The sequence below is a fragment of the Hyaena hyaena genome, unplaced genomic scaffold (assembly GCF_003009895.1).
Source record: "Hyaena hyaena isolate Hyena2069 unplaced genomic scaffold, ASM300989v1 scaffold_647, whole genome shotgun sequence".
In the NCBI taxonomy this organism is placed as follows: domain Eukaryota; kingdom Metazoa; phylum Chordata; class Mammalia; order Carnivora; family Hyaenidae; genus Hyaena; species Hyaena hyaena.
The window spans coordinates 553,465-566,764 of record NW_024081281.1 but is presented as its reverse complement, the minus strand read 5'-3'; the positions used below and the strand labels follow the sequence as shown (position 1 = coordinate 566,764).

Genomic DNA, 13,300 nt, shown 5'->3' with positions numbered 1-13,300 from the left:
CCTGGTCCCACCCGACAACTGTTAAGGGACAGCTAGGAGCATGGGGTGCCTGGTCCCATAGACTTTTCAGCACAGCATTGGGAGCTGTGGCGGAGAGACCTTCCGCAGGGCTTGGATCTTAGATACAGGTGGGCGTGGACTTGCCTCAAGACTTCAAGCCAGTGGTGGAGGCCAGACGGAGAGCCTGGGATGTAGAAAGGATCTGGAAGTTCCTGCGTTAACCCCGCCTTGGAAAGCTGGCTCTCCTGGGAACAAAGGGAGGGACAGAGGGCTATGGGACAAAGCGTGGGCACACAGCCGAAATCAAGAGGGACTGAAGGCGGCGGGTAGACCAGAAGCCCAGAATGCCGTCGGGAGCCCCTCATAGCAGAAGCAGAGGAAAAGCGAAACAAATGTCCTAACATGGGTGAGTCAAGGCCCCCGTAATGAGAGGGAACGGAACAACGGGGAGGGACATCTGATAGCAGAGAGAAGTGGAACATCTGTGAGATACTACATTCGTCTGGGCCATTTATTAAGCAGTTGACCCTTGAACAGCATTGACCTGAACTCCATCTACACGCAAATTTTTCCTGATAAATACGGGAGAGTGCTGTAATACATGTACTTTCTCTTGATTTTCTTCCTAACGTTTTCTTTTCTCTAGCTTACTCTATTGTAAGAATACCATATGTAATACAGACCATGTACAGAATACATGCTCATCAGCTGTTTGCAGGATTGGTAAGGCTTCTCCTGGTCAGTAGGAGGCTATTAAGTTTTGGGGGAGTCAGAAGTTACGCGCAGATTCTCAACTGTGCTGGACATTGTCGGCCTAAACCCCTGTGCTCTTCAGGTACGAGTGTGTCATTACTTCCTAAGGACAGTTCTGTATTGTCAAGCTGTGTAAGAATGACAGCTTAAACTTGTTGACTCTATTCACGTGAGGTTGTGTTATATAATGATTTTGGAATAATTCCTTTTTTTCCGAAAGGGGAAGGGGTTTTTGTTTTGTTTTTTTGTTTTACTTTTTTTAATGTTTTATTTATTTCTGAGAGAGAGAGAGAGAGGAAGAGAGAGAGAGAGAGACAGCATGAGAGACACAGACTGAAACAGTCTCCAGGCTCTGAGCTGTCAGCACAGAGCCTGACGCGGGGCTCGAACCCACGAACCGCGAGATCATGACCTGAGACGATGTCAGACACTTAACTGACTGAGCCACCCAGGCCCTCAGAGAAAGGGTTTTTGAACTTTAAAAGGGGAAAAGTGTTTATTTGCACAGTCGACTAACGTGCTTGAGTTCCCACTGGTATTGAGATGCTGGGGGGGGGAGGGTATTGATGTCTTATAGGAACTTTAACTTTTAATCTTGTAATTCAGGTGTGTCATCCGTCCTTTTTGGGTCAGGGTTACTGCTTTGTGTCATCCCCGTGGTTTGTGGCTCTGCCCTGGCACCGTGGTTGATGTGTGTTAATATGCATTAACTCTCTATACGGGATCTTTTGAATTCTTTTCCCCCTGAGCCAGTTTCCCAGCCACCATTAAAAATAAACGCTGTATTTTCAATACTAAAAAAATAAAATCATCTCCTGCACGTAAAGGGTATTTCCTTGTGCTTTCCCTCACATGCATACAGTGTGTACAGTGTTGATTGTTGAGCTCCGAAGGGACTGACAAAGGTTGGGAAGAGGCTAGTTCTGTCCGTGAGTGTTCGTCGCAGGCCACCGCGCATGGGACACATCCCTTCTTGGGGGTCAGCCCCCCACCCCGCCACCACGGGACGTGATACCGCTTGCTTCCTCCAGACCTGGCGTTCCCGGTGCACCTACCAGCTACGGATCCCTTTGCAGCCCGCGGTGACGGTGCCAGACAGCACCCTTATGGTCTCTGGGTGTTCAAAGCCCGCCCCTTCGTTGGTAGGGCAGTGGCGTGGGGGGGGGGGGGGTTGTGAGCGGTTCTCTGGCCCCGAGCGCCGCACCGACCGCGCTGACCAGCTTCTGCAGGCGGAGCAGCCCCAGCCCCGCGTGGGGAATGACATTGAATTAATTAAAAGTCCACTTTAGGTCTGCAGATCGAAGAAAGGAATAGATCCCTACATAGTCATGGTGCGTCTCCCCCCACTGATGTATTTAGAAATAGGATTTATTTGCAGCGATTATTTCCCCAGGGACAGGCTCAAATATATTTCTTTATCCACCACCGTTTGCCCGGACTGTGAGTTAGGAGGTGAGCTCCCTCTCAGCCAGGTGAATCGTGGCATCCGGAGCCCAGCCAGCCTCCTCTGCCGCCACGGGGGGAAAGCGGTATTGGAACTGATTTTCTTGAGAAGCAGTGGGGGGCTGTGTCTCCCACATAGAAGGTCTCTGTGTGCGGGGTATAAGACCGCCAGACGCCTATTAAACGGGGCTGTGGCTCCTCTTTAGGGAGCCGGAGTTGAGTTCCGACTGTGCAGGGCTGAGTTGGACCTTTACACGCACACATTCCCCGGACGGGCAGCTGACCACCAGTAACTGATAAGCTATAAGCTCTCAGGCACAGGGCACGGGGCGTGGGGACCAGACGTGTCACCCTCAGGGTCTCCCGGAAGCCTTTGGGAGTTACCTCCAGAAGCAAGAGGCCTGAAGATGCGCCCGCTGTGTGTTTCAGATGACTGATGGCCCCCATCACTCTGCCGTGCCTCGCTTCTCATGCCTGGGACGACCAGAGCAGCGCCATGTGTATTTTTTTTTTTTTTAATTTAGTGTCAATTTAAGCAAGACCACAAAGCCTTGTTTCCTTCCCCTGGAAAAGCAATTTAGCCTGCAGAAAATAATTAAATCCGCAGTATCTTGCGATCATGAGAAATTTGAAATGGGGGAGGGTTAATTCTTTCAATCCGATTTTAGTTACCCAATAAAATGTTGACGGATGGCGTGCAGACAGGGCGCGAGTTAATGTACGATATGGCCGCTTTTCAGCCTCGCTCTCCCTTCCCTGCAGGATCACGCAGATCTGAGAAGCCATTTCTTCACGGTCGGGATGAAGCTCGAAACAGTGAATTTGAGCGAGCCCTTCCACATCTGTCCCGCGTCTGTGACCAAGGTGAGCTTTACCCCCCTGGCTCCCCACCTCAGCCTCCCATGTTTCCGCTCGCAGCCAACCAGTTGATGCGTGCGGAGAGCGGTACAGGGCACCTGTCGCCAGCCCAGCCGTCACTGGTCGAAGAGAGTGAGGCTGGTCGCCTGCCTTCTGCTGCAGCAGGGATTTGGGGAGCACAGACGGTAGATGCCGGGGTCCCCGAGTGGCCGGGAAGAAGGCCCAGATGCACGCGGGGTCTGCAGCAGTGAGCTCTTCCTGCTGCCTTCTGCTGTTGGCCATGGCCACCGCGATGTCCCTGTTTGTTCCCCTTAATCTTTGACACGACGGGCTCGTGCGTCACGCGGTGTCCTCCGTGCACTGGGACCCTGTTCCTCGTCCACCGGCCGGCGTGAGTGATGCGTTTATAGTTTGGACATCCGAGAAGGCGGTGGGAAGCCGATCCCCATCTCCCTGTGGCCCCCTGTCCCCGTCTGCGTCTGTGTTGTCACTGGCTTTCATTCACCAAGGGGAGAGCCTTCTTCTCCGATTCTGATTTGAGATGAAATTGCCTTTTACTGTAAAGTCGCTGTCATTATGGTCTGACGGTCTTTGAAGATTGCGATGTCCCTTCACCATCGAGGAGGTCACCTGTGGAAGTGACACCGGAGTCACATGTTTCTACCTTGAGGGTCCCCTTACAGATGGTGGGAGAGGCCAAGACTCATTCTTGCCCAATGTATGTTTTAGTTAATGGCCTTTTGTGAGCGAACTTAATTAACGGTTCCATTTTAATTTCTTTCACTAAGGAAGCCTGGGTTTGTTGACACAGTGATGAGGGTCTCAAGTCATTTGTGTGCTCTTTTTTCTTATTCACGATTTGGTAAGATTTTAGAAGCACAGTGCTGATAATGTGATTCACAATATGGAAAGTGGTTGTGGCCATGGTTTTTCTTTTCTTCTAAATATTTTTTCTTCAGAACATAAATTGCTTTTATGTCACTGCTCATTTATTTGAAGATTAACTGGCCCGTGAGGAAAAAAAATACGGAGTGATACTTTGCATGGTGGTTTTTGGGGTTGCAATTTATGTTCTCCGCCATAACACCCTCTGGTAAAACCTTTTATATTTAAATTGACCTTTGGGGTTTTTCATTGTGCTTTCTGGTAATCGCACGTTTTCCCAGACTGAGAGGTGTTACCTTGCACGCTGGCCAGGATTTCCCTTTATTCCAGCAGCAGCTGATGCAATAGTGCCAGCTGCCCATTTATCTGCGTAAACGTTACCCTGTCCTCATTCTAAGAGGTAACAGTATCAGGGTCACCTGGTGTTTATACAGTAAACTAGATGGAGGTGCCCATGTGCTTGGTCTCTCAGCAGTGGACTCATACTTTTCTGCCTGCAAATAATTGTGATCTGTAAAGTTAGAATGTGACATACTAATTACGGTTAGCTTCAGCCCAGACCTCAGTATCTTGTTGGATAGGTTTGCAGTAGTTTAGTTTCACAATAAGTAACTCTTTTTCTTATGTTTTTATTATTGAGAGACAGAGAGAGACAGATCATGAGCAGGGGAGGGGTAGAAAGAGGGAGACACAGAATCCGAAGCAGACTTCAGTCTCTGAGCTGTCAGCACAGTGCCCTTCGCGGGGCTCCAACTCACGAACCTCAAGATCGTGACCTGAGCCAAAGACGGACCCTTAACCAACTGAGCCCCCCAGGCGCCCCGTACAATAAATAAGTCTTATTGGGGGTGAGGGCAGGGAGGATATTCTCTCTGATTTTTTTAAGCCACATTTTCTTTTCCATTTTGTTTTTCTCTTACCCTTTATACTAAAGATGAAGTACTCAGCCTTTCTGTTCCCCACAAACCCTTTCTGGCCCTGTGTTGTAAGACACGCGCGGATTAGACTGTGTGTTTTGGCCCCTTAGGACTTAGACAGGCAGGTTCAAGGTTCCCCTACGTGTTGTGAAATTTCAGGATGTTCTAAGGGAGTAGGTATTTACAATTAAACATAATTCTCTTAACATTGGGGAAGGCTTTAGAATATCATGTTTGAGAATATCACGCTGTGCCGGTACCACTCATCACAATGCAAATTTCATTTTTATTTTCCTCGGGGCTTTTCTTCGTGGCACAGCCGTTGAAGACACAAATAACAGGAAAGCCAATAGGTAAAGTGGGTAACTGTGTGTTAAATGGCCAACCTTTAGCAGTACAATGAGCTTATAGATTATGTTTTTGGTGACCCAGAACCGTACGGGATGGACAGATGATGGTGACGACAGTATCACCTGTGTGTGTGAATTATATTGTATTATTTAGATAAAGAACCTTGGTTCTGTTTCTTTCACGGCTGGCTCTGAGCTGCACGGTCCGGGGCCGGCTGGTTGGCTGCTCCAGGTTTTAGCCCTCAGACTACCGGTTTTGGACCAGAAAGCTCAGTGGTTCTGTACCACATGGGACACAAACCCTGATGGATTTGAAGAGACTGATGGACGTTTTCTTCCGAAGCATAGACACACGGATATGCGTTTTAATAGGTTGTAGAGATTCCTCAGTGCCCATCCTTACAGGGTCCAGTAGTATCAACAAATCCTGCCACAGAAGTCCAGGTTTTTTTGTTTTTTGTTTTTTTTAAATAGTTTTTATTTATTTCTAGGAGAGAGAGAGAGACAGCGTGAGCAGGGGAGGGTCAGAGAGAGAGGGAGTCACAGACTGAAACAGGCTCCAGGCTCTGAGCTGGCAGTCAGCACAGAGCCCGACGCGGGGCTCGAACCCACGAACCATGAGATCATGACCTAAGCGAAAGTCAGACTCTTCACCGACTAAGCCACCCAGGCGCCCCCAGAAGTCCAGGTTTTTAATACACATCTGTGTGTGTATACGCACGTGCACAAGATTAGATCCCATTGGCGTTTAATGTAGGCACTGTTCTGGACAGTGAGGATGTAGACAAAAGTCCTTGCTTTTACAGACCTTGTATTTTAACGGGTGATGGGAGAGAAAAAAGTAAGCCAGTCAAAAGAAAGGTACATGTTAAATGCTACGAAGAAAGACGCAGCAGGGAAGGGACTGGAGGAGGCTGGAAGGCCCCAGTGTGGGAGGGAAGGTGTGGTTGTAAATCCGCTCCAGGGAAGATCTTACTAGGAAGGTGAAGTTTGAGCCTTTGCTCCATAAAGTCTACTTTCAGAGGCGGATCTCAGGCGGCAGAATTAGGGCTCTTTACTAGAGTTCACGGAAGTGAGTATACTCTCCTGCTTTGTAATTAGGCTGCTTCCAGAAAATATTCTGTAAAGGAGGGGGCCAGAAATCCTAGCCTCGTAAGAGAGTTCCAAGCCAGATGGCGGAGTTCTCGAATGATCTGCTGTGAGGACGTGGGTCCCTGCTGTGGCCGTGGAGAAACCGCCGGCCTTCCAGAGCCCATCCTGGCTTTGGGTCTGGGTTTGCCTTCCTCGTGAGCTTGTTCTTTCAGCACTGACTGTTTACTTCTCCGACGTCACTGACATTGTTTTGTGCTCTTTCTTCTGAATACGACTCACTCGCTTCTCTTTCCGTTAAAATGACCGCAGTGATCTTGCACCTTTTGGCAACTGGATCAATCGAGCAATATTCCTTGAGGTGCCGGTTTGTGCCGAAATCCTTTTGATGAAACCTGTTGATTGCATTTGGACACTTAGGAGTGTTTTGTACTGGTATTGTGTGGTAATCCGGGGAATTAACCCTTGGCTCTGTGGTTGTGTTTTCTTCCAGGTTTTTAACAATCATTTTTTCCAAGTGACCATTGATGACCTAAGACCAGAACCTAGTAAACTCTCGATGCTGTGCCATGCGGATTCTTTGGGGATTTTACCTGTACAATGGTGCCTTAAAAATGGAGTCAATCTCACACCTCCCAAAGGTTCGTATTCTCTGAACGTGTGCAGGGCTTGGGAGGCTCGGGAAGGTGGTGTCTCCAAAGTGTGCCTTCAGTGATCTTGAGAAGTTTATGTTGTAAACGATTTAGATTGTGGGAAGATAGTGTGTCACAGGTGGCTCGACAGAGGATGCTGTCACAGCTCCTTCCCTCGGCGAGGTGCGTGACTTCGGGCTTCTGGAGAAGCCCCCCTTCGGTCCACGGTGGTTCCCCGTCCTCCGTTGCGTGGCAGGGCTTCTGGGCAGCGGTGACAGAGGGCACAGCGTCACTGAGTGATGGAGGCTGAACACTTGAGGGTGTCTGAGAAGTGGCCTTAAAAATGCAGCAACGTGCTGAAGAAGCATTTCTTCCGTGTTTGTTTCCAAGAAGTTAATGTCCTTCCCCAAGCTCCCTCTCTGATAGCCAACAATGTGATACCGTAACACATTAAAATAATTAAATCGGGAGCTGGGTTGTGCTAAAATCACTTCACCCCAGAAGCCACGAACCTCCTTCTGGGTGAGTACCTCGCATGCAGTTCGGTAATGTGGTTCACGGCCCCTGCAGACCTGACGCTCGTGCCAGATGGAAGGAGAGGAGGTGGGGAGGCAACAGAGGAGATCACAGAATAATGGAAGGGGAAACAGGAAGAGATGAGGGAAATGAACTCCCTGCAGCACTTGAACAGATATCTGCACAGAGTAGTGGGGGTCTGTGCCATCCTCTCCAGATGCCAAGGACACGATTGTTTGTAGGCACCCCTGTGTTGGGAGGGGAATGAATAATAAAGGTCAAGTTCCCGATGCCTGGTGGTCATTGTGTCCCCGCGGCAGCCTCTGATCTGCTGCGCGCCTGTCAGCCCCGTGCCTCGCTGGGCACTCACCCTCCCCTGTGCTCCGTGCTCACCCCCAGCTGCCACAAGGCCGAGTCACAGAGAGTTTATGTGACCCGCCAAGGCCACACGGGTGGTGCGTCTCCCGATTCCATGTCCCTCAGCCTCCCTGCGGGTGACTCCCGCCAAGTCGTGCGTCAGTTTTCAAGACTGTCAGTCAAACGGGACACCTGCAGATTCCACGGGTGCTCTGCGGGGTCAAGCCAGGGACACAGGCTGGATATGTTTATAACCGCGAGCACACTCGTATAGGTTTCTTATTATGAACAATCTGGTAGCCGATCAGAGAAGTCGTTTCCTGCATGACATTTACCAACGGGCCGCTCGTTGAATTTCAGAATCCCACGGACCATCTCTATTTCTTCCCGACTTCTGGGATCAGAGCCTTTGTGCGGATGGGTCCGGGTCATCAAAGAAATAAGTTTTCTAGATCTCTGAAGTGCTGTGTGGTTGGACTTTATAAATCCCTAGGCAGAAAGAAGATCCGTTTAAGAATTTAAAGAAAAAACTATGTGGGTATTTCCTCACAGGGTGAATAAAGGGAAAATATTCGTGGATGCATTTTGATTACGGGATTATTCCATTAAGCAGGGTTTTCATGTTTACCACTGCCTCTAGGTATTTTTAATATATTTCTTACGAACTTATTAAACCATTAGAAATACATTTTAGAAAGAAGACCATTAGCATAATTCAGATATTTATTTGGAAAGTAGGTGTGCCTCTGGATAACTGTGTTTCATGATGTTTGGAGAAATACAGTTGGAGAATTACAATTCTAGAAAATAATTTTCCAAGGGCCTGTGATTATTACAAAGTCTTGGCTGATTTATTTGTGAGCTCTCACCATTTTGGGAGAATATGTTTGCTGTATGTTATGTGCGTAGTAAAATCTACTTTTGCAATTAAAGTGAATTAAAGTTCAGAGGTGGTGGTGGGGTTTTTGGTAGCGGTAGTTTTGTGGTTTCCATGTGTGCTAATTTGTTATGTCTTCTGTGTCGATAGCAGGGCCGAGAATCATGTCATGGAAGTTTTTCAAACACTGTTCTTTATTAACCTATGAACGTATGCGCTCTTCTTATAAAAGTTGATTTTAACTCAAACCCTGAGCTTTGTGTGTACAGTATGTCGGACTTATTACTCATGTTGGGAAGTGAGTTTAGATGTTTTCCTGTGTATGTGCTTTCCGTGAATATATTACATCGTTTAGATTGCTGTTAGAACCATAAACACCACTCACAATTCTGCCTGATCCCCAGACCGAAGATACTATCGTGCTCATTCCCCAGTGGGAAGGAGCTGATGAAACAAAAGATAGCCGATGGTGTGGGAGATTTGCACAGAACAGATATCCATACTTACACTGTTTTGAATCTATTTCTTAAGTTAAACAAAAATCTGTAAAATCTGTCTCCACGGGGCGCCTGGATGGCTCAGTCTGTTGAGTATCCAACTTTGGCTCAGGTCATGATCTCGTGTTCAGTTAGCTTGAGCCCCACGTCAGGCTCTGTGCTGATAGCTCAGAGCCTGGAGCCTTCGTCGGATTCTGTGTCTTCCTCTCTCTGCCTCTCCCCTGCTCCCACTCTGCCTCTACTTTAAAAATAAATAAACTTTAAAAAATGTTTAAAAATGGGGTGCCTGGGTGGCTTAGTCGGTTAAGCGTCCGACTTTCCGACTTTCGCTTGGGTCATGATCTCGCGGTTCGTGGGTTCGAGCCCCGCGTCGGGCTCTGTGCTGTCTGCCAGCTCAGAGCCTGGAGCCTGTTTCAGTCTGTGACTCCCTCTCTCTCTGACCCTCCCCTGCTCACGCTGTTTCTCTCTCCTAGAAATAAATAAAACATTTTTAAAAAAATGTTTAAAAAGACTCAAAATAGTGAACCCTAATTGGTATCCTCTTTTCCTGAAGAAAACCCTCAGACACTGACTGATGAACGTACCCCATTTGGTCATCGGTTATGTTTGAGACATATTAGAGAGTACAGAAAACAGTAAATACACGTAATCTCCCGGACCTCCTGCCTTGAGGGGACAGGTGCTGGCATTTGGCCACATTTGACTCAGATTTTTTAAGAAGTGAAAGAAAGCATTATAGAATAGAATAGAAGACCGAGTGATTGCCATCTGTCACCTGTCTGTCCCGTCGGCGAATCCCGTCAGTGTTTTCAGGATCACGACCACCCTGGTCCAGGCCACCAGCAGCTCTCTCCCGGGTCACCGCCATGGCCTGCTTCGTTCCTCCTCCTCCGCCTCAGTGAGATGGCCGGGCTGGTGGCGTTCAGGTGTAAATCACACACGTCCCTCCTCCGTTCAGACTCTCTGAGACCCGGGTACCTCAGTCAGTGGGAAGTCCCGCTCATGGCCGCAGCCTTCAGTGCCCACTAGCTCCCCGCCTGGCCTCCTCTCCTGAGATGCCCCCCCCATTCCCGGGACCTGGCCCTCATCCCCGCCCCCCCCCGCCCCCTTAGGTTGTCTGTCCTTCTGTCTGACTGAGCTGTCGCCTGGCTGCGGTGGTCTTTCCTCGCTGTCCTGTTTAGCGTCAGTCACAAATCTCTACCCTCTGTGTTTTTGTGTCCTTCCCTGCGTGGCTTTGCTGCGCAGAACTTTTTGTCATCAGAGATACAAGTGCCGGATGTTTTCCTTCTTTGTCTTGGTTTTATGTGTCTCTCCGCTAAAGTGCAAGATCACCGACAGTAGGGATCTTCGTCTTGTTCTCCGCGCATAGGGTGAACTCTTAGTGGCTCTTAGTCCGTATTTGTTAGGTGTTGAATGACTTGAAGTTCTGCCTTCATTCATACCTCTCCCCTTCCTCTCTGCCGAGTCTCCAACCGCCCCACCCATCTCCTCCCACCCATAACCACCTTCCTCAAGATGTTATGCTTTTACTGCGAGACTTACAGGCTCTATGAGAGATTGCTTAACAACAGATTTTTAAAAAATGTTTATTTTTGAGAGAGAGAGAGAGTGCGCGCAATACTGGTGCGAGCACGCGAGCGAGCAGGGGAGGGTCAGAGAGAGAGAGGGAGACACAGAATCCAGAGCAGGCTCCAGGCTCTGAGCTGTCAGCACAGAGCCCACTGTGGGGCTCGAACTCACGAACTGTGAGATCATGACCTGAGCCAAAGTCAGACACTTCACTGTTTGAGGCCCCCAGGCGCCCGTACAGCAGATCTTTTTGGTAGGCTTAGAGTATCCCGCTAGGCTGGCTTTATGTAACTTTCATCTGATAACATTCTGCAGGTTTTTCTCCATACTGATGCGTGAAGATTATTTATTCATTTTGTCTGTTTTATGGATATGTACGTTAATTCTTGAAATCCATTTCGCGTTGAAAGGGATTTGAGGTATTAACTGTTTTGCCTGTTGTGAACGATGCTCAGAGCATCTTTGTACCTGTGCCCCAAAGTGAGAGATCTCTCCGGGGATAAGCCCAGAGACTGGCTTTGCTGGAGATCCATTTGGCCTCCGTCCCACTATTCTGTGATACACCTAGGCCTCAACACTGCCATTCTGATGGCTGTGAAATGGGTCTCCTTGTTTCATTTTGGTGGCCCTAATCTGCTCGTGCCGTGGAGCAGTCCGTCATTCACTTGTTCATGATTTATATTGCCCTCACTTCGTTTATTATGTTGCTCCCCTTTTTTTTTTGAGTATAGAAATATTTGTATGTTTGAAGATGAACTATCCCTTCGCCATGCACTTCACAGTATATAATAGTCCGGTCTGTGGCTCGTTGCTTCACTATTTCATGCTATTTTATATTATGTTGAAATACGGAATTATAACGTAGTCAAATATCAGCCTTTTCCATTATGATTTGTTTACATCTTTAGAAATTTTTTTTATTGATGTTCTTCTATGTTTTCTTTGAAAATCCCGCAATCTCATTTTCTGTCGTTAGCTGTTTAGTGTACTCAGAGTTAAGATTTGCATGGCACGAGGGACGAAAACAAGTTGATTTTATTTTGTCACTTAAGTTGAATCGGGTGTTCAGATTCAGCCATTGCGTCAGCGTCATTCACCGAATGGCGTACGGCCTCCTCCCTGATGGCTGATGCCCCACGAGCGCGTGTCAGGTCCTTTCGGGGCTGAGAAGCTTCTCTGTTCTTAGTTCTTCTGCTTCATTGCCGTTTGTCCGTCTCTGCATAAATCCGTTGCTTTTATTTTTTTTTAAATATTTTTATTTATTTCTAGGAGAGAGAGAGAGAGACCGCGTGAACAGGGGAGGGTCAGAGAGAGAGGGAGATACAGACTCTGAAATAGGCTCCAGGCTCTGAGCTGGCAGTCAGCACAGAGCCCGACGCGGGGCTCGAACCCACGAACCGCGAGATCATGACCTAAGCGAAAGTCGGATGCTTAACCGACTAAGCCACCCAGGCGCCCCAAATACATCGCTTTTAAAGAATGATTTTGCTTTATGTGTTGATACCCATCAGGTGACTCCCTCCACCTTTTCTTCCTTTTCAAAATTGTCTTGGTTGTTTTTTGCAGGTTATTGTACATGATTTTTAGAATCTTAAAAATCTTAGAAACTTAATCAGAAAAATTGACATTTTGTCATATTATCTCTTTATAACTTTTTTTGCTAGTATTTTTCCTCAGTATTTCTCCTTTGCTTGCTGTTTTGAATGGCTTTTTTAAATTCATTTGATTTTTTAAAAACATTTTTTATATTTATTTTTAAAAACAAGAGGGACAAAGCATGAGCAAGGGAGGGGCAGAGAGAGAGAGAATCTGAAGCAGGCTCTAGGCTCTGAGCTGTCAGCACAAAGTCCAACACGGGGCTCGAACTCACAGATCTCGAGATCATGACCTGAGCCAAAGTCGGATGCTTAACCAACTGAGGCACCCAGGCGCCCTGACTCATTTGATTTTTGATTTTTTTTTTTTTTTAATTGACTGTGGCCAGTCTAATGGAATATACCCCTGGTTTTTGCTTGCTTCCTATCCGGCCTCTCTTCTGGGCATTGTGGCTCCAAAACAGTGTAAGTAAGATATGGGTTGTCTGATTCTGGAAGTTTGATAAAAGTAACTTGTTAAAACCGTCTGGAGCTGGTGCCATTGTAGTTGCTGTTCTGTTGAGTAGGAACTTATTTCTGTGAAAGTTGTAAGTGTCGTCACAGTTAACACCTCTGTTTGAGACAGTTTTGGTGATGTCTATATACTTGCAGACAACTATTATATATCTGTATAATATACATTTATGTATTAATAGAATTATATATTATCTGTTTTAGCTGCACTTCCCCATTTACCGTCAAAATGTTCTGTGAGGTCACATTTATTAATTGAACCATTCAACCATTATCTATTGTCTGTGTTTATTCTATGATTTTCTAGAAGGTGCATCAAAATATTGTGAGACTGAGGAGCTGTCTGCGTGCGTGCGTGCGTGCGTGTGTGTGTGTGTGTGTGTGAGTGAAGCATTCAGGTTCAGGGCTGCTAGCGCTTGCTGGTGTTGATTCTCTGTATCCCTAGTCAC

General features: G+C 47.4%; 1 protein-coding gene across 4 annotated transcripts in view; it reads left to right on the top strand.

The window, feature by feature from the left end:
• The window catches only part of SFMBT2 (Scm like with four mbt domains 2), a 202,600-nt gene that overhangs the window by 125,551 nt on the left and 63,749 nt on the right, over window positions 1-13,300 (top strand). For all 4 annotated transcript variants that reach the window (XM_039216643.1, XM_039216642.1, XM_039216644.1 and 1 more), the window contains 2 exons: window positions 2,959-3,060; window positions 6,789-6,936. In XM_039216643.1, coding sequence (XP_039072574.1) covers window positions 2,959-3,060; window positions 6,789-6,936 — 250 coding nt within the window. The remainder of the gene's footprint in view (window positions 1-2,958; window positions 3,061-6,788; window positions 6,937-13,300) is intronic.